Source organism: Cervus canadensis, chromosome X, assembly GCF_019320065.1.
Source record: "Cervus canadensis isolate Bull #8, Minnesota chromosome X, ASM1932006v1, whole genome shotgun sequence".
Classification (NCBI taxonomy): domain Eukaryota; kingdom Metazoa; phylum Chordata; class Mammalia; order Artiodactyla; family Cervidae; genus Cervus; species Cervus canadensis.
The window spans coordinates 94,741,529-94,760,615 of record NC_057419.1 but is presented as its reverse complement, the minus strand read 5'-3'; the positions used below and the strand labels follow the sequence as shown (position 1 = coordinate 94,760,615).

Here is a 19,087-nt window from a genome sequence, read left to right as displayed (position 1 = left end):
GTAGGAATATAAAATATAGAAACAATCTGCCACTTCCTGGAAAGGTTAAACACAAAGTTATCATATGACCCAGCAGTTACACTCCTAGGTATATACTCAAGAGAACTGAAACCATATGTCCATATAAAACTTATATAATCCTATACATATATATATATATATATATATATATATATATATATAGCAGGATTATTCATAAGAGTCAAAAAGTAGAAACCAAACATCTTATCTTTTGATGAATGGATAAACAAAATATGGTATATCCATACAATGGAATGTTATTTAGCCATAGAAGGGAATGAAATATTAATACATGCTACAACATGGATTAACCGTGAAGCAATTGTCTAAATTACCCTTTTTACTTAGGCAACGCATTTCTCCACCTCCATCCCCAATTCCAAGGTTGAATAAAGATATTCCTAACAGGGATGAACTATGGCTGAAGGGATAGGCCACACCTGATGCCATCATGCCTGTGTAGGTTGCTTTAATAAGAAATCACTGTTTTGCCACTAGAGTTGATGATAATCGGTTCCCCCGCACCCCACCCATGACATAAACAAGGTTGGACAGAATGAAATAATGGACTTTTGACAATCCCAGTCTGTTTATCAGTTTCTGCATATTCATAAGCTAATTTAGGTTCAGAGTTAACCATGGGGCTGATTTCTTGTTTCCCTTAATATTAAAGAACTAAGCTGAATCATGTTCCGGCTTCTGACCTCCTGCTGGTCTCGTCTAAAGACAACTGAAGAGACCCAAAGGTAATACTGTAATTATTTCCTTAGACCTGTTCCACCATTTCCTCCAATGTACCTGCCCATAGTCCCTCACAGGACAAATCCTTATGATATATATTATTAGGGGGCATGACTAAGTAGCGTCTACAAGATTAGGGGCAGGGTTGGGGGAGGATGGCCAGTTCTACAAGGCAAGTGAATCAGGGAAGCAAAGTGTCCTTGGAGGCTTTGGGGAGTAGTTCCCACTCCACCTTCTACCACCTGGCTGTGCCTTTATGACTGCATTGGGACTACTGCAGGCAGAGCCCCAAACACCAAGAGTATAATTCTTTCTTTAGCCTAAGAACTAACAGTACTTTTAAGGCTTTGACTCATTTTTCTTTTCCATTTCTAGACATGTAGCCATCATCATCATTGGACTGGACAACTCAGGCAAAACTGTTCTTGTGGAGGCATTCCAGAGAGGTAAGGAACTGAGAGCATTAGATACTAGTTTAGGTCTCCCCTGGGTCCCAGTGACCAATGAAATATCATTCCTTCCTACCCTTACTTCATGGCCCTCAAGTTACCTCATATGAAGGCAAACACTTCCCAACACACACAAACAAGACACACACACACACAAAGACACACATACACTCCTCTCCTCAGGTGTTACCAGCCTGTTTATGTAATGTCTGTTACCTGCTCCCTTTACAAGATATGCTAATTGAAGGTCTTTTCATAGTGTCAGTATGAATGAACTGAGACTATGCAAAGCACTGCAGTTGATAAGGAAGGATAGCAAGTTTGAAACAATGTCTAGTTTCAGAGCTCAATTAAAGTGGAATGTGGTCTAGATAAGAGAGACAAGTGTGGGATGATGAAGTTTAGTAACGTGAAACTCTTTGTGACAGTTCATATAGAGGGTTGGAGCTTGAGAAATGGTGTCAGTTCAGAGACATGCAAGTTTAATACCAAATCTCCATTTTAATACCTTGACATTTCAGCCAGTGGTTCAGCCTGGTATTCCACCTTACAGGCAGCAAACTTGATTCTGCCTCTCCCAGTTCTCTGATTGGCAGAATGATGATTTTAAAAAAAAAGGTAAGCAGCAGCAAGAAAATCAAGGAGCCAAGATAAATCACAAGGCTACTGATAAAGGAAATAATTTTTAGAGCCCAACTCAGCGCCACCCCTAGATTCCCATCCAGTCTGAGTGGGGCCTGGGAATATATATTTTAAGAACACCCCAGGACTTCCTAATAGCCACCTTTGGGACGCACTCAACTGTAATTAGCCTTATGCTATTTTGCCTATGAGAATAACATGTGCTTTCCATCCTAATTCCTAGAAGATAGAGCTTGCAGTCTAATTTGTTACTGTTTAACGTGCCTTGTGCTTGATGAATAACTTGGGGCTGATTCATAAACTTCATTCACAAAGACGTTTTTGTGGCTAAAAAGCAAATTTCCACTGATGTCACATTCTGAAGAATTATCTCAGGCCACCTCTGTCCATGTAGGACTTCCAGAGACTAGTAGACTCCTTTGTACCCAAAATGCAATAGCTTGCCCCCTATAAGCTCCTGCAAATGTTTATAATTGCTGAAAACAGATAATAGCCTAGGGAGGAAGTTCCAATCTACAAGCAGTAACTTGTGTAAACATTTGAAGACACTGGCTATAAAATATTTTGGGACATAAGCCATTATTATCAACATCATTCACTACAACTATTTTGTCTGGCATGGTCATATGGGGCAAGGGATCCAAGTATGAGCACCAGCAGTGCTCTATATAAGGGCAGTTAAAGCAGTTTCAAACCCAGCTATATATTTCAAACTTTAAAAGAAAATGCTGTCTGAGCCCCACCCCAGATCTCTCTCAAAGAATGAGGCCTACTGTCATAGGTTTTAAGTGCTCCACAGGTGATCCTGGTGCATAGTGGGTACTGAGAGCCAAAAATCAGAATCACACCAACTCACAGGGGACCTGAAGGTTCAGATATTTGGGCCTGGAGAAGGCCCAGGGAATCAAAAATCTTGACAAGTGCACCAGATAATGCTGAGACACAACAGGCATAAATTCTACTGCTCTTTAAGGCAGTGAGTCTCAAAATGTAAGGTGAGAAGAATCACCTGGGATTTTGCTAAACATACAGATGCTTGGGTCCCAAGTGTATAGATTGTTATTCATTTGGCACAGGGTAGGACTTAAACATCACCCTCATGTAACTCTAAAGCAGGTGATCCTCAAACTACGCTTTATGTAGCATTCTCCTAGGGATATAGAGATGGATTTGACTCAGTACCTGTCCTCAGAGTGTTTATAAATTAATAGAGAAAATAAGAGAAAGGTAAATCGTCAGAGAGCAACTTCTGATGGTTTCTAGGGTTTGCCAACAATAGATTGAATTATTGAAGAATGGGTAAGGCTGCAAATAAAAAGAAATAACAGGGAAAAAACATAAAGCTTGCTTTGATATAGAAAACATGATTTAAAAATTACCTTTAGAGTTTTAACCTATTCACTTATTATTTTTAAATAGTCTAATATAGACATAACACATAACACAAAATTGTGAATGAAAATTATATGTTCTGTGAAAGCTATAATTAAATCATTGACTAACATAAAAATAGAAGAGGACATTATGAGATGATAGTAAAATGTAATAATATGTACATATATACACATATAGAGGCATATTATGTACACACATAAATGTGTGTATAGTCATACATTTCCAAAGATCTGAAAGCATCCTGTTAACTTCTCAGCTAAGCAACTTATTCTGGCAATCCTTTAGAAAATGTCCCATGTAAATTTGAAATAAGAAGCTACTGATTCTTAGAACTCTCAGGTATGAGTATAGAGAATCTGTAAAATCATCTTGCTACTAACATGGGCAGAGAGCTAGGCCAGGCTGTCAGTTTAATAGACTGGAATGTGTCTACAGAAATGCTGAACTGCATTTCTCTGGGGGCTGAGTGAAAGGTGGAATGCCCTGTGGGACTGTATGGTCTGGCCATAGCCTTGAAAAGGCAAAGGTGTCTGAGTTTGGCATGGTTTCTAGGAGAAATGAGAGGAAGAGGACTTCATACTCTCCTCCACAGTAACAGGCCCCATAAACATTTACTGAACACCTACTATGTGTAAGGGAATGCAGAGCCCCTCCCTCACAGAGCTTATATTTTCACTGGGGAGGCAGGATATGCACAGAATGAGGTGAAGGACCAGTTTAACACATCATGTGCTTAACTAGAGATCGAAGTGAGAGCTGGGCCAGTCAGCAAGGATTCCTAAAGAAAGTGGTACTTGAGCTGGGCCTTAAAGAAAGGATGGGAGAGAAGAGCTTCATCAGATGCATTCAACAAATATTTATTGAACACCTGTCTGCCAGTTACTGTGCTTGACATTGTGAATATATAATAGTAAATACTGAAGGGGTTTCTATCCTGTTGCAGTTTATAACCCAGATAAATAAATCACAGAATTTATAACTCTGTAACATGGGCTTCCCTGGTGGCTCAGACGGTAAAGAATCCACCTGCAATGCGGGAGACCTGGGTTCAGTCCCTGAGTTGGGAAGATCCCCTGGAGGACGGCATGGCAACCCACACCAGTATTCTTCCCTGGGGAATCCCTATGGAAAGAAGAACCTAGCAGGCTACAGTCCATGGGGTCACAAAGAGTCAGACATGACTGAGCGACTAAGCATACATGTGCTATGGTAGTGGTAAGCCCAGAAGAAAGGCACCTTATCTGGACTTGGGGATGGTAGTGTGAGTTAAGAGAAAATTTTCTAGAAGAAACAAGATCTGAATTGACATTTTAAAAACAAAATAGGTGTTAACCAAGCAGAGTAGTGGAGAAGTGTTCTAACCAGTAGGAATAGTATCTTGTGGAGGCCCAGGGCAAGGGAGAGCCTGACACTCATGTAGAATGGGGGATAGGGAGGCACATGAGTCAAGAAGCAGAGGGAGGAAGAGGCTGGATACCAGAGACCCTGGATATCAGTTAGGGAAGAAATGGATCTGGAAGGTTAGGAGGTAAAAGAGTTTGTATTCTGTCTTCAGAGCAGCAGGCACTCAAGGAAGGTTACTGAGCCAGGTTAGGGTAGTGTGGGCAAAGTGCTGGTTTAGGAAGATGAATCAGTGAGCATGAGCAGGATGGCAGGACACCTCCATAGGATTCCTGAGGGCAGGCTCTAATCAAGGTCCAGGTAATCATTTAACAAATTCTTTCATCCTCTCTTCCCCTATGCATAGAACTGCCTAGTAGGAGTAAGATGGACAGTTGTTCAAACTCTGAACTAACCATACTCCTGGTGGATAATTATGAAGTTTCCGTCTATGACCTGAAAGGAGACATGCAGGGCCGCGAAATCTGGCCAAACTACTATGCTCAGGCACATGGGCTTGTTTTTGTCCTGGATTCCAGCGACTGGGAGCGCATGCAGGAAGTGAAGGTCCTCTTACCCAACCTGCTGTCTGATGAAAGAGTGGCTGGGAAACCCATCCTACTGTAAGACTCTACCTTTGTGTCCAATTTCCCCTTCCCATTCTGAGCCTTTAGAAGAGAAGTAGACAGAGGAAGGGCTAGGTGGTCCCTTTGTCACATCCAATTAGACCGCCTCTCCTCTTTGGCCAAGGGGTAGTGGCCCAGTCCTCTATGGGCTGTTTTCAAGAGCCACTTTCTACCAGACACTGCCATGAGGAAACCTGTTAGCTAATTGTGCAAAGGTAATTTTGAAGGCAAGCATCAAATGGAAATGCACACACCCTCCTCACCCATCCGTCGACTCATCCTGAAGACTGCCTCCCTACATTTGCTTCCCTTTTCTGGATTCAGTCTCTGACCCTGAGATGAAGGCAGAAAACTCCTGTGTTGTATATTCAATGCAAGTGGCCTGCTCCCTTGGCAGACTGCCCGAGACTTATGCCACTACCTCTTATTCCAGGTTGATAGTTCAGGTGGCCTGTCAATCCTCCCTGCCCCCTTTTAGCCTTTTTTATTCCTTGTTAGCACCCCCAGCTCAAGCATGAACAGTTTAGGGGAGGGTATAAAAGCTCCGAATTTGTTTCTATCCCGGTTAGAAATTCTAATTAAAGTTTGATGGTGTAGTGTAGAAGTGAGAAATGAGGCTTGGGGATTATCTCTGATTCAAATTACTTGTGCTATTCTTTCCTCCATTGAGAGCTGGCTAAATGTCTGGCTCACCTTACTGGGTATGGCTTAAAAGCTAGTCCCTGGATATGGAGTAGCTGTACCAGAATTGGATGTCCCCCTCTTTCCTTTCTTTTCTTGTCCTTGGTTTCTATCTCAGTTTCACTCATCCTCTCTTCTTCCCTCAAAATCTTCCAATGCCTGGTTTTAGCCTGGCCAATAAGCAGGATAAGACGGGTGCCCTGCCGCCTGGTGATATCACTGACTATCTGCTGCTGGAGAGACTAATGAATGAGAACAAGTCTCCGTGCCAAGTGGTAAGTGTCCAGCCCTCCCTTCCCTTGTCCTCTCAACCAAGGCTGATGCCTTCCACAGCCCATAATCAGTTTCCTATGCCAGATCTCAGGCAAAGCCTCTCCCTGACACAAGTATGGTAATGATTTCTGACTCAATGGTGATAGTAAGTGCCACTCACTTACAACACTTTTGCATCTGTTTTCTCATTAGGCCTGCAAAGTAGCTCTTTAAAGCTGGAAGTTTCAGTAGCCACATTTTATGGTTAAGAAAGCCAAGGCTCAGAGACTCTGTGTGTCTTGTCCGAGGTTATACATCCAAGACTTGACACTTCATTAAAGGACCTAGCTTTTGTACCTTTCATTTACCTTCTCAGGAGTAAATGTCGAGTATCTTTTAGGAAGTCTTAAGAGCCTCTCTAGGTACAGCAGAGCTTCTGTGTACCTGCGTGCTAAGGGTGACTGAGACTATGGACCCAAGAAGTCCCAAGTTCCTGGGCTGAAGTCTTCTCTTTTTGTCACAGGAACCTTGTTCAGTCATCAAAGACCTCCAAAGAAGGAGCCATCAACCTATAGTTGATGGCCTGCACTGGCTGTTATCTGCCATTCGAGAGAAATATGAAGAGCTGTGTACTCACCAACAGCCACTGCCACCAACCATTGCAGCCTCCAGAGGCACTAGAGGATTTGAGGAAAGATCCCTAGCAGACAGGTGCCGAGTTGCCTCTGTTAGGTGTACTGATAAGAATAGATGCAGGAGTTAATCTTCAACATAAGCAGGGAGTTCTGGGAGGAGCATGAATTCCGTGAGGTGCTGAGCAAGTCTCTCAAGATCAGTTGGCCCAAATGGAGTGAAGGCAGTGACCACAAACATCCCAACACTGTTAGGTACATCCTCCCCTAGGCACAATTTGAGTGGGATGAGTTAAATCCTCAGTAGTAGAATTTCTCCAAAACAGGGTTTCTATTCTCTGGTTTGTTACACAGAGGAGAAAAGGAACATAAGCCCCTTAAGGAGCTTATTGGCAATATTCTATAGATAACTATCTGGAGCTGCTCCACATTCTCCACTTCCCATTCTCTGATCATTTCAATAATATAGCAAGGTGGGAGAGAACAGGAATATAGAAAAGAAAAAGAAAAAGAAACAGGAGGTGATCAAAGTTTTGACGAATAAATAGACTAAATGTCCTATTCCTCTAATTGTCCGAAGACACATGGCAGGGATGGGGGGCGGGATAGTTGAATTTGATTAAGGAGCCTGCATCTGTTTTCACTATGGCTTTATCCTCTCTATCTTCTCCAGCTTTGCTACCCAGATGGGAATGTCCAAAGAAAATAGACAGCATGTAGGACAACACTCAATGGAACCTAAGCCTCTGAAGTCAATCCTGCTAGTAAGTGGCTCATTAAATGTTATTGCCTCAGGGACCAATCTCTGAACTCTTTGAGCACCAATTGACTTTCTCTTCCATCTTCCTGTTATACAGAAAGAAGGTGTCAGAATAAGACCCAAGAAGAACGTATCAGTAACCTTTGCTTTAGATGAACCCATGGAGGAAGGTGAATATTCTGGGGGAAATGGATCTCATATCACCGCTGGAATGCATAACACCACTGGAACTCATAACACTGCTGGAGCTGGTAACACTGCTGGAGCTCGTCACACCGCTGGGGCTCATATCACCGCTGGAGCTCGTAACACGCCCGAGCTTCGCTATGCTCCAAGTGATGACTTTCAGCCCCCAGCCCCATACACTGAGGACGATCTTTTGGAAGGTAAGGCTGGATCATTGATTAGTTAGGGTAGGAAAGATATAAAGGCCTTTCCTCACAATTTAAAGTGGGGAGTTTTGAGCCCAAAACTCTTTTTTCATGCTATGGTTGGTGATCAGGAGAGAAGCAGATGAAGTGCTTGGAGAGTACCATCTGGCAGCCCAGTACGATGCTCCAAGATCTTTGTTTGGATGGCTGTAGGGTTATCTTAAAGGTTATGATTTCCAGTGATAGAAGTACAAATTGGTACAATCTTTAGAGTAGTTTGGTTGTCTGTCTCCCTCCTACTCTCCATCTCTCTCTGTACATGTGTGTGTGTGTGTGTGTGTGTGCGCGTGTGTGTACACGTGCACATGCTCAGTTATGTCCAACTCTTTGCAACCCCATGGACTGTAACCTGCAAGGCTCCTCTGTCTATGGGATTTCCCAGGCAAGAATACTGGCATGGGTAGCCATTTCCTACTCCAGGGGATTTTCCCGACCCAAGGATTGAACCTGTGTCTCTTGTGCCATACACACAGACACACACATATATATGTGTGTATGTATATATATATATATATATAGTTATATATAGTTTGATATATATATATATATATATCTTGGAGAAGGAAATGGCAACCCACTCTAGTATCCGTGCCTGGGAAATTCCATGGACAAAGGAGCCTGGCGGGCTACAGTCCATGGGATCACAAAAGAGTGGGACATAACTTAGCAACTGAACAACAAGAACAGCTTGTGTGTGTGTGTATATATGAGAGAGAGGGAAAGAGGGAGAGGGAGAGGGGGAGAGAGAGAGAGAGAGAGAGAGAGAGAGAGAGAGGGAGAGAGGGAGAGAGGGAGAGAGAGAGGGAAGAAGGGAGGAGAGAGAGAGTGGGAGAGGGAGAGGGAAGAGAGAGAGAGGGAGAGGGAGGGGGGAGAGAGAGAGAGGGAGGGAGAGGGAGAGGGAGGGAGGGAGAGAGAGAGGGAGGGAGGGAGAGGGAGAAGGGGAGGGAAGAGGGAGGGAGAGGAGAGAGGAGAGAGAGGAGAGGGAGGTGGGAGAGAGAGGGGAGGAGGAGGGAGAGGGAGGGGAAGAGAGAAGAGGAGAGGGGGGAGGGGAGAGGGAGAGGGAGGGACGGGAGAGGGGGAGGGAGGAGAGAGGGAGGGAGAAGGGGGGAAGAGGGGAAGAGGGGGAGAGGGGAAGAGGGGGGGAGGGGAGAAGGGGAGAGGGGGAGGGGAGGAAGAGGGGAGAGGAGGGGGAGAGGGGGAGAGGGGGAGGGGGAGGGAGAGAGGGGGAGGGAGAGGGAGAGGGAGAGAGAGAGATATATATATATAGTGGAACCCATATGAGCCAATCATTTTATGTCTTGAATTGTAGCCAAAGATAATTATACAAGTACACAAAAAAGAATGCTCATAGTTGTTCAATCACAGCATTGTGCCTAACAGCTAAAAGCTGGAAACAAGCTAAAGGTCTAACAATGGTGAGTAGCTAAATAAATTATGGTGCAGCAATACAATGGAATACTATGCAGACCTTAAAAGGGCTAATGTCAATAAATTGACTGGCATGGAAAGTTTTCCACAACCCAATGTTTTGTTGGAGAAAATAGAAAGTCAGAGCACAGCATGTACAGCATGATGTATAAATGTGCATAGACTATCTGGAGGGAAATCACCAAACATGAGCAGTGGTTTTCTCTAAGGGTAAGATTCTAGGTGATTTTTAGAAGAGCCGAGGTACCTTTCTTAGGATTTTTGTATTATCAGAAATTTTTTAATAATCATATATGATTTCTCCCAATACACTAAAGGCACTAAAAAAAGAAAGCTCTGAGGATTTAAAGGCCCATTGTTGTTAATGGCTACTCCATCTCAAATGTTCCTTGGCCCCAGTTTCCATGACGGTAAACTGTCGATTTTATAATGTCACCTTTGCTCTCCAAAGAATCTGGCCCTTCAGGCTACCTCAGAGCCTTGGGTTGTTACACCTACACAGAGGGGCCTGGACAGGAACACTGAGGACAGAGGCGCTGCTCTGGTAAAGAGGATGAAAGTTGAGTGGCAGGAATCCTGCAGAAGAGTGGAAGAAGTGTCTTTCTAGATGTCTGATTCTACTCCTAAGTCTCTGTCCAAAATTGAAACCCATTTTTCACTTCTATAACCTCAGAGCCAAGGGCCAAAAGGAGAATGGACACCTGGGACTCAGAGGAGATGTTACTGGACAATCCCTGATGAAGCCTTTGGAGCCTGTGGTTAGTATTCCTTAGGTGAAGGGAAGAGAGCAAGAGGGAGAGCAAGTATGAGGTCAGGGCAGAGGGGGACACCTGGTGGGATGCAATCTACACCCCTTGGAAAGTAGGCAACACCCTCCTCACCTGGAAGGACAGGAAGCCTGGTGCCTAGCTTCGCTTGCAGTAACTGCCTATTTTCTTTCTCTTTTTAGCAGACTTTTAACAGAGAGCTAAAGAGAAAAATGAAGGAACATCAAAAGAAACATCTCATATCCCTCCTTTAGTAAATGGGTTCATCTGCAGAACCATTAAGATTTTTCAGTTTTCAAATTTGTCTGTTAATACCTCTACAGTCCCCCTATAATTCCACCTACTCTAACATATCCCTTAGAACTCCCGTTGTGCCTGTACATCAACCTTTGAGCCATCAAATGAATCTTATCCCCACCAAGAGGCTCAAAAATAGTTAAGGGGAATGAATAGTTTGAGAATAGTTTGAAATAGTTTAAGAATGAAGACGACCTTGGCAAAGATTAGATCTTTGTACCCAGATGCTCCTGATGAAGTCTGTGAGCAACATATCAAGGGTAACCAACTGCAATTGAGTCTTAGAAGTACAGGGTCAGTTTAGAACTATATTTTCTCCCCTTGTGTTCTTGGGTGGAAGGGGACTGGCATAAATAAATTATTCTGCTGAGAATTATGCTCTACGGAATCATTTTCAGTCACGCCTCCGAAAACAACTCGGTTTTAAATTCCCAGCCACTGTCTGTGAAGCCTGGCAACAATTCTTTTGCTGTCCCTTCAGGAATAGCAACTGATGTCTCTCCTAACATTTAGGTTAGGTGTGCAAAAACTGCACGAGATTAAAAACATTCAACTGTCCATCCTAGAGAGGGCAGTGTTAGTGGTGGGAATTCATTATGATTACAGCTGCTACTTTCACCATCAGTACCACAGCCCCCATTTCCTGAGTGCCTTCTGGTTGTCAGACATAGCACGAAGCTCTTCATGTTCATTATTTTATTCACAAAAACCCATGGTTGTGGCAGCATATTTGTTTTTGTTTTACAGATGAAGAAATTAAGGGGTAGAGAAAAATAACTTATCCAAGGTCCCAGAGGCTGTAAGATGCAGAACAAGGAACCAAATCCAGATCTGACTCTAAAGCTACTTTAGGCCAGAAAGATCTTATGCTTTTCTCAAACTTTACCCAGAAGAGAAAGCTACATCCAGGGAAAATGCTAAAGCTTCATCATGCCCATGTTAGAAGAATTAGGTTGACTGCAGTAAGCATACTGATGGTAGTGGCAAACCCAGGTGAGTGAGCACTTCCATTCTGCCAGACACTAGGCTAAGTGGTTTACGTACATTACTGCCTTTCATCTTCACAAGCCTATGAGGTCAGTTCTACTACCATCATCTTACAGAGGCAGAAACTGATGTTTAAAGAGGTCAAATAATTTGTCCCAAGGCACCCATTAGGAAATGACAGAACTGCTCTTCAGACTAAACCAAGTTCCAACTCCATAACTCACGGTCTTAACTCCTACCCTATATGGTCTCACCAGGAAGTATAAACCAACTAGCCTATAATTGTTTCTGAGAGAGAGAAACCTGGCACATAATAAGCATCAGTCTCACAACCCCATCTGGAGCGCCAGACACTGTCTAAGGCTGCATCATTTGCTGTTATGCATTGCATATGGCCTTATGTCCAAGGGGACCACCTCAGGCACTTTGTGGGTCTTTGACAGGATTCTAAGGTTCGGCTTATTAGTCATGGCACTGGAAGCAATCTTAAAGAACCTCTAGTCCAATCCTAATTGTTATACAGATTAGGTATTTGGTACAGAGAGGTTAAATGACTTGCTGAAGACTGTAGAGCTGATCACTGACAGACATACTCCTAAAATCCAGATCTCCTATATGCCTGAGCCAGTGTGCTATCTTCCCTGCTCCAATATACTACACCCTCTCTGGGTCTTCTCTGGGCACTCTTGACCCACCTGTACTTGTGCTTGCATAGTTGCTAAGTTGCTTCAGTCATGTCCAACTCTGTGCGACACTATGGACTAGAGCCCACCAGGCTCCTCTGTCCATGGGATTCTCTGGGGAAGACTACTGGAGTTGGTTGTCATGCCATCTTCCAGGGGATCTTCCCAACCCAGGTATTGAACCCACAACTCTTCCATCTCCTGAATTGGGAGGTGGGTTCTTTACCACTAGCACCACCTGGTAAGCCCCTCTTGACCCCACCTACATTCCTCCAACTTGTCCAATAAATATCACTGGAGAATTCTGCTGACAATCATTTCAACCCAGGGATATAGCAAAAGTCTCAACTGAAGAGGAGTTTATCAGACAGGAGACTATAATTCAACAAACCAAGGTTCTTCACTCACGCTGCTCTTTATAGCATTATGTCTTAGGCAGGCATACTTTTTCAGCCAAGAGGGGAAGAAAGTATGGCTAAAAGGGATTAGGAGTGCTATCTATGAATATGAGCAGGGTGAAGAATTTAGGTTGAAACAACCTCTGACAAAAGTGAATTTTAGTATATTGGCATACTTTCCTTTCTACAATATACGTGTTCCTGGGTGTCAACCAAATTTTCCTACAGAAAGTCTATTAATCAAAAATATTTAAAGAATATCCCCTCAATACAGCCAGGAAAACCTTATTTATTTTGAGTGAATAATTTGGTTGCTGCAGGGTGTTACCATACTTTCCAAACCCTTTATCAAGCTGGATGACCTGGCAATAACCCCCAGTGAAGACAAGAAGAAGAGCACATACCTCACAGGCTTGTTTTGAGGATCAAAGAGGACAAGCCAGGGCCAAAATGCTAGGCAGGGTGCCTGGCACATAATAAGTAGCTCATGAAATGTTACCTACTATTATTATGATTAGGGGAGGATCTTAGATCATCAGATAGCTATACTTCCATACTGGAAGAAGTATCCTTCTTTCTGCAAAGAATAACCCAAGGAGAGGTGTCTTAGATTCTAAAGTACAAACAGTATAGAGAAAGAATCTAGGGTAATTATAGGGCTTCCCTGGTGGCACAGCTGATAAAGAATCCACCTGCAATGCAGGAGACCCCGGTTTGATTCCTGAGTTGGGAAGACCCCCTGGAGAAAGGATAGGCTATCCACTCCAATATTCATGGGCTTCCCTGGTGGCTCAGACAGTAAAGAATCCACCTGCAAGACCTGGGTTTGATCCCTGGGTTGGGAAGAACTCCTGGAGAAGGGCATGGCAAGTCACTCCAGCATTCTTGCCTGGAGAATCCCCATGAACAGAGGAGCCTGATGGGCAACAGTCCATGGGGTCACAAAGAGTCAGACATGACTGAGTGACAGCACAGGGTGATTATAACCACCACTTCCCAGAGCCTCGTCTTTGAGAATCCTAAAATCTGCAAAAAAAAAAAAAAAAAAGTCTTACAAACCTGTCTCAGTGTGTCAGCCCAAGGACGAAGATTAATGAGAGCTTCTTGAGCCTTGGGGGCAAATTTTCTTTCAGGCAAATGGTTGCCTTGGAGTTTCTCTCCTTTCATTGTCAAGGTCTTGGCCTGCCTCCTCCAGGACTTGTAAAGTCTAGCTCCTGTCAGAGACACTTCAAATATATGACCCTGGCTCATCATTCAACGAGCCCTATGTGGCTCTGGGTACTTGTCCATTTCGTCTTGCAAGACAGGCCTGGGCTTTTGGATTAGAGAATTCCATGTGTATAGGTAGAGATGCTGTGTTCTGAATGGTTTTTACTCCTGAAATCTTGTCACCACTCTTCATACACTGTTACTACCCATCCTAGTGTGCAATCAGTAGGGTTGGTATCCAGTATGATCTGCAGAACATGGGTCAGAGATTCAGTACACTGTTAAGGAAGAACTGCGGTGATTTAGGATTGGATATGGAAACCAAGAACAGGTAACCTAGTCACAAATCCCTGGGAAATTTGAGCTTTTGGTGCTTGAACCATCCCAGTTGTGTTTCAAATATCACTCTTTCCTCCCAGTATCCTATTAAAACCACTCATCTTCAAGGCAGTTGCAACTGGCAAGACTTAAATACACCACTCAGGAGAATTTTGCCAACTAGCATTTTTAACTATAAAACACCATTGGCTATGGGTGGGATAGGGCTCAAGTCGGGATTCACTGCTTTGTCATTCACCCCTATAAACTCTTCATTGGATAGCCCAAACTTGGGATTTCTGACAGGAAAGGGTGCAGAAAACAGGTGTTCTATCGCCCACCATCCCAACATCCCACTTCATTTTCACAGGTGCACCTAAAAGAAATACAGCCATGGCACGTCTGACCCATGCCTATTCCTTTAACTATAATAATCCATCCTCCCACTCCCCTGGCTTTTTCTCTTTTATCAAGCCCTATGGGAAACACAGGTGGAGTTAATATCCCAGGCGAGAGAGAAAGCAGCAGAAACTTCCTGCTGTTGGGAAGGAGACAGTATCAGCTGAGGGTTGTGGGAGTCAGGGGGCTTGTACTTCCACTCTAGTGCTCCTGGAATGCCTGGCTCAGGTCCCAGGAACCCAGGAGGCTCTGCGGTCGGGTGGTGAGCAAAGCAATGTTAACAAAGCGCTCTGTTAACTGTGCTGGGTGATGATGACTCAAGAATCCCACACAATCCCACGCTCCTGCTAGTCACCACTTCCAGGAATTAAAATAGACCTCTGGTGCTAAGAGACAGCAGGCCTTTTCTATCTGCTCAAAAAAATGAGCCCAGCCTTAAGGACTATCCTGCTATTTGATACAATGGAATATTACACAGCCATTAAAGATACCAATTATGTGCACTGTGCAGTTGGGAACCAGAATGTGAAATAATGTTACACGAAAACAGCACAATAGGAAATAGGTACACATGCTGATCAGAACTATGGAAAAAACACGTTGAAGAATTCATCCCTAAAGTACCAAAGAGAATGAAGAGCACCACAGTCCTTTGAGTTTCCACCCCTACCCCCAACAACACCTTGTATTATAATACACTTTTTAAAATTGTTGTGCTGGTCATGCTAGGTTACTAAGGCATCTGCCTTTTTAAATGACACAGGAGTTAACTCTGCAGATTATTTGATTCAGGGAATAAATAAGAATTGAATGCTAAGGGGGCTGATGCTTTAAAATGGGCTTCCCAGGTGGCACAGTGGTAAACAACCTGCCTGCCAATGCAGGAGACGAAAAGAGACATGGGTTTGATCCCTGGGTTCAGAAGATCCCCTGGAGTAGGAAATGGCAACCCACTCCAGTATTCTTGGCTGGGAAATTCCACAGAGGAGCCTGGTGGGCTACAGTCCATGAAGTTGCAAACAGTCAGACGTGACTGAGCACATATACACCATTTCAGGTTTAGCACTCCAATGAAAAATTCCTTCAAAACATCTAGTCCACCAAGCTCCAATATGGGAGTTTAAGGAAACATGTGTTTGGACCTCTTTTAAGTGGGATTGCTGTGTTTTGAACTAAGCTAGCTTATAAGGAGAGAAAGGAACTATTTTTGGATAGGCTTCCAGAAATCCCTTATTGAAGAAGAATTGCTAAATGCTTTCCCCCAGCCCTACCCTTGTCTCTGGTAGTGCTTATTACACTTAGCCAAACATCTAGCACATATATGGGTGTCTGGGTAAGCACTATTCTCTTTCTGGAGCCCTGGCCTCAAGCCCTGCCCAGACTTGGTTTTTTTTTTAGAATTAGCTTTCAATCAGTACATCTAGTAAGACTATGTGTAGTCTTTTCTTTATTAAAATAGAAAACTTTGTATTCTGAAATTTTAGATTTATGGAAGATTTGTAAATATAGTACGAAGAGGTCCCATATACCACTCACCCAACTTCCCCTAACATTAAGACACATATAACTCTGGTAGGTTGATCAAAACTATGATATTAACATTAGCACAATACTATTTATTAAACTATAGACTTAATTCAGATTTCACCAGTTTTCCCAATAATGTCCTTCTTCTGTGCAGGGTCTAATCCAGGATCCTATGCAGTGACTATAGTAGTTTAGTTAAAACAAACAAACAAACAAACCTAGAAACAATTCTCCTTTTAGGAGGTGAAACAGGTAAGCCAGTAAGTGACTGGCCAATTTATGATCCTGAGCTATTCTACTCATGAGGGAACTCTATCACTTCTGTACCAAAGCTCTGAATTTGTGACACCTCTCATCATGGTTATTTTCAGAAAACATGTCTTACATCAGCACTTCTCACAGTAGTACAAAGGGATTTGACAAGTGGGTTATTTTAGCAACCAATATTATGGGGGTGACAAAATGAGCAGGATGGCCTTATCTGTTTCCTATGTGTCATTTTTCTTCAAACTGTATTTAAACGTCTAACAAGAAGCTGTAATATTTGACTGTAACATAAATGCTGAGAACACCCACACCAGCACAGGGACTCTCTCCAACGTGTATTTTGTTTTGTTTGCCCGAAATGAAGTATTGAAATCTTACAGAAACCAAACTGAATAAGTTATTTGACTCTTTGTGAATCTCAAGACAGGAAAGGGAAATGAGGCTATGATATCCATTTATTCCTTCAACAAATAATTGGATTATTAAGAATAATTCCCCCCTTAATCCAAGCAAACTAGGTGCCAGGCAATTTGCAAAGTGCTTCACAAATATTGTTTCACTGAATAAATCACAACAATCTCATGAAGTAAGTACCATTACCATTCTTTTACAGACAGAGGGGCAGGGAACAGAGGATAAGTAACTCACCCAAATTCACACGGCATGTAAAAGTGATGGAGCCAGAATTCAAGACTAGGTCAGCCTGATTCCACAGCTTGTCATCTTGGCCAGTATGCTATATTGTTGCTCTGAGCACCTGCTACATTTCATACACTGGCTTGGGTGCTGGACAGAAATACAATAGTGAACAGTCCTTATTCCCTCAAATCTTATTCTAGTTGAAGGACAGAGACCCTTAAATAGGTAAATAACAGCCCTCTCTTCTCCTTAGGTATTCCTTGGATTGGTTACAAGGTGAGCAGTAAATACAAACAGTGAATCCCAACACCTTTATATATTTAAATTCCCTCCGTGTACCCTGAAGATCTCTGACAGAAATGGACTAGAGGATATTGACATATTCTTTCATTTTGTGGCTCTGGGCAAGGTGTCAGCATCCCTCCCCACCCACTTAGTCTCCTTTGATGAAAAATATATATGAAAATGCATATAACAATGAAATCAAATCAGCTGATGGAAATTTTTAAGTCTGGTACATAATAATTATGCTCCAATTCAGCTGTCCTTGAACTTGCATTAATTGGTGAGCTCTAAGGGAGCTTCAATTGGTTCATGACTATACTTTATGGCATGCCATTTTGAAATATATTTCTCAGAAAAATGACAATGATGACCCTGTAAATTATAAACTGGAAATGTGATTTGAAAAGTGAAGGACTGAAAGTCATTTTTTTAAATTTATTTTTATTAGTTGGAGGCTAATTACTTTACAATTTTGTAGTGGTTTTTGCCATACATTGACATGAATCAGCCATGGATTTACATGTGTTCCCCATCCCGATCCCCCCTCCCGCCTCCCTCCCCATCCCATCCCTCTGGGTCTTCCCAGTGCACCAGCCCTGAGCACTTGTCTCATGCATCCAGCCGGGGCTGGTGGTCTGTTTCACCCTTGATAGTATAGTTGTTTCGATGCTGATCTCTCGAAACATCCCACCCTCGCCTTCTCCCAGAGTCCAAAAGTCTGTTCTGTACATCTGTGTCTCTTTTTCTGTTTTGCATATAGGGTTATCGTTACCATCTTTTTAAATTCCATATATATGCATTACTATGCTGTACTGGTCTTTTATCTTTCTGGCTTACTTCACTCTGTATAATGGGCTCCAGTTTCATCCATCTCATTAGAACTGATTCAAATGAATTCTTTTTAATGGCTGGGTAATATTCCATTGTGTATATGTACCATAGCTTCCTTATCCATTCATCTGCTGATGGGCATCTAGGTTGCTTCCATGTCCTGGCTATTATAAACAGTGCCACGATGAACATTGGGGTACACATCTCTCTTTCAGATCTGGTTTCGTCAGTGTGTCTGCCCAGGAGTGGGATTGCTGGGTCATATGGCAGTTCTATTTCCAGTTTTTTAAGGAATCTCCACACTGTTCTCCATAGTGGCTGTACTAGTTTGCATTCCCACCAACAGTGTAAGAGGGTTCCCTTTTCTCCACACCCTCTCCAGCATTTATTGCTTGTAGACTTTTGGATAGCAGCCATCCTGACTGGCATGTAACAGTACCTCATTGTGGTTTTGATTTGCATTTCTCTGATAATGAGTGATGTTGAGCATCTTTTCATGTGTTTGTTAGCCATTGTTAGTCTTCTTTGGAGAAATGTCTGTTTAGTTCTTTGGCCCATTTTTTGATTGGGTCATTTATTTTTCTGGAATTGAGCTGCAGGAGCTGCTTGTGTATTTTTGAGATTAACCCTTTGTCTGTTGCTTCGTTTGCTATTATTTTCTCCCATTCTGAGGGCTGTCTTTTCACCTTGCTTATAGTTTCCTTTGTTGTGCAAAAGCTTTTAAGTTTAATTAGGTCCCATTTGTGTATTTTTGCTTTTATTTTCAATATTCTGGGAGGTGGGTCATAGAGGATCCTGCTGTGATTTATGTCGGAAAGTGTTTTGCCTATGTTCTCCTCTTAAGAGTTTTATAGTTTCTGGTCTTACACTTAGATCTTTAATCCATTTTGAGTTTATTTTTGTGTATGGTGCTAGAAAGTGTTTTAGTTTCATTCTTTTACAAGTGGTTGACCAGTTTTCCCAGCACCACTTGTTAAAGAGGTTGTCTTTTTTCCATTGTATATCCTTGCCTCCTTTGTCAAAGATAAGGTGTCCATAGGTT

The 19,087-nt window shown here is 42.8% G+C and overlaps 1 protein-coding gene and 1 pseudogene across 1 annotated transcript; both read left to right on the top strand.

The window, feature by feature from the left end:
* The first annotated feature begins 708 nt into the window (after positions 1 to 708).
* ARL13A (ADP ribosylation factor like GTPase 13A) lies at positions 709 to 10,398 on the top strand. Its single transcript, XM_043459804.1, has 8 exons — positions 709 to 767; positions 1,138 to 1,208; positions 4,996 to 5,251; positions 6,105 to 6,210; positions 6,711 to 6,898; positions 7,493 to 7,583; positions 7,677 to 7,965; positions 10,388 to 10,398. The coding sequence occupies exons 1-8, from the start codon at positions 709 to 711 to the stop codon at positions 10,396 to 10,398; spliced, it is 1,071 nt and encodes a 356-aa protein (XP_043315739.1).
* Positions 10,399 to 14,036: 3,638 nt separating this feature from the next.
* The window catches only part of LOC122435655, a 16,606-nt pseudogene continuing 11,555 nt past the window's right edge, over positions 14,037 to 19,087 (top strand).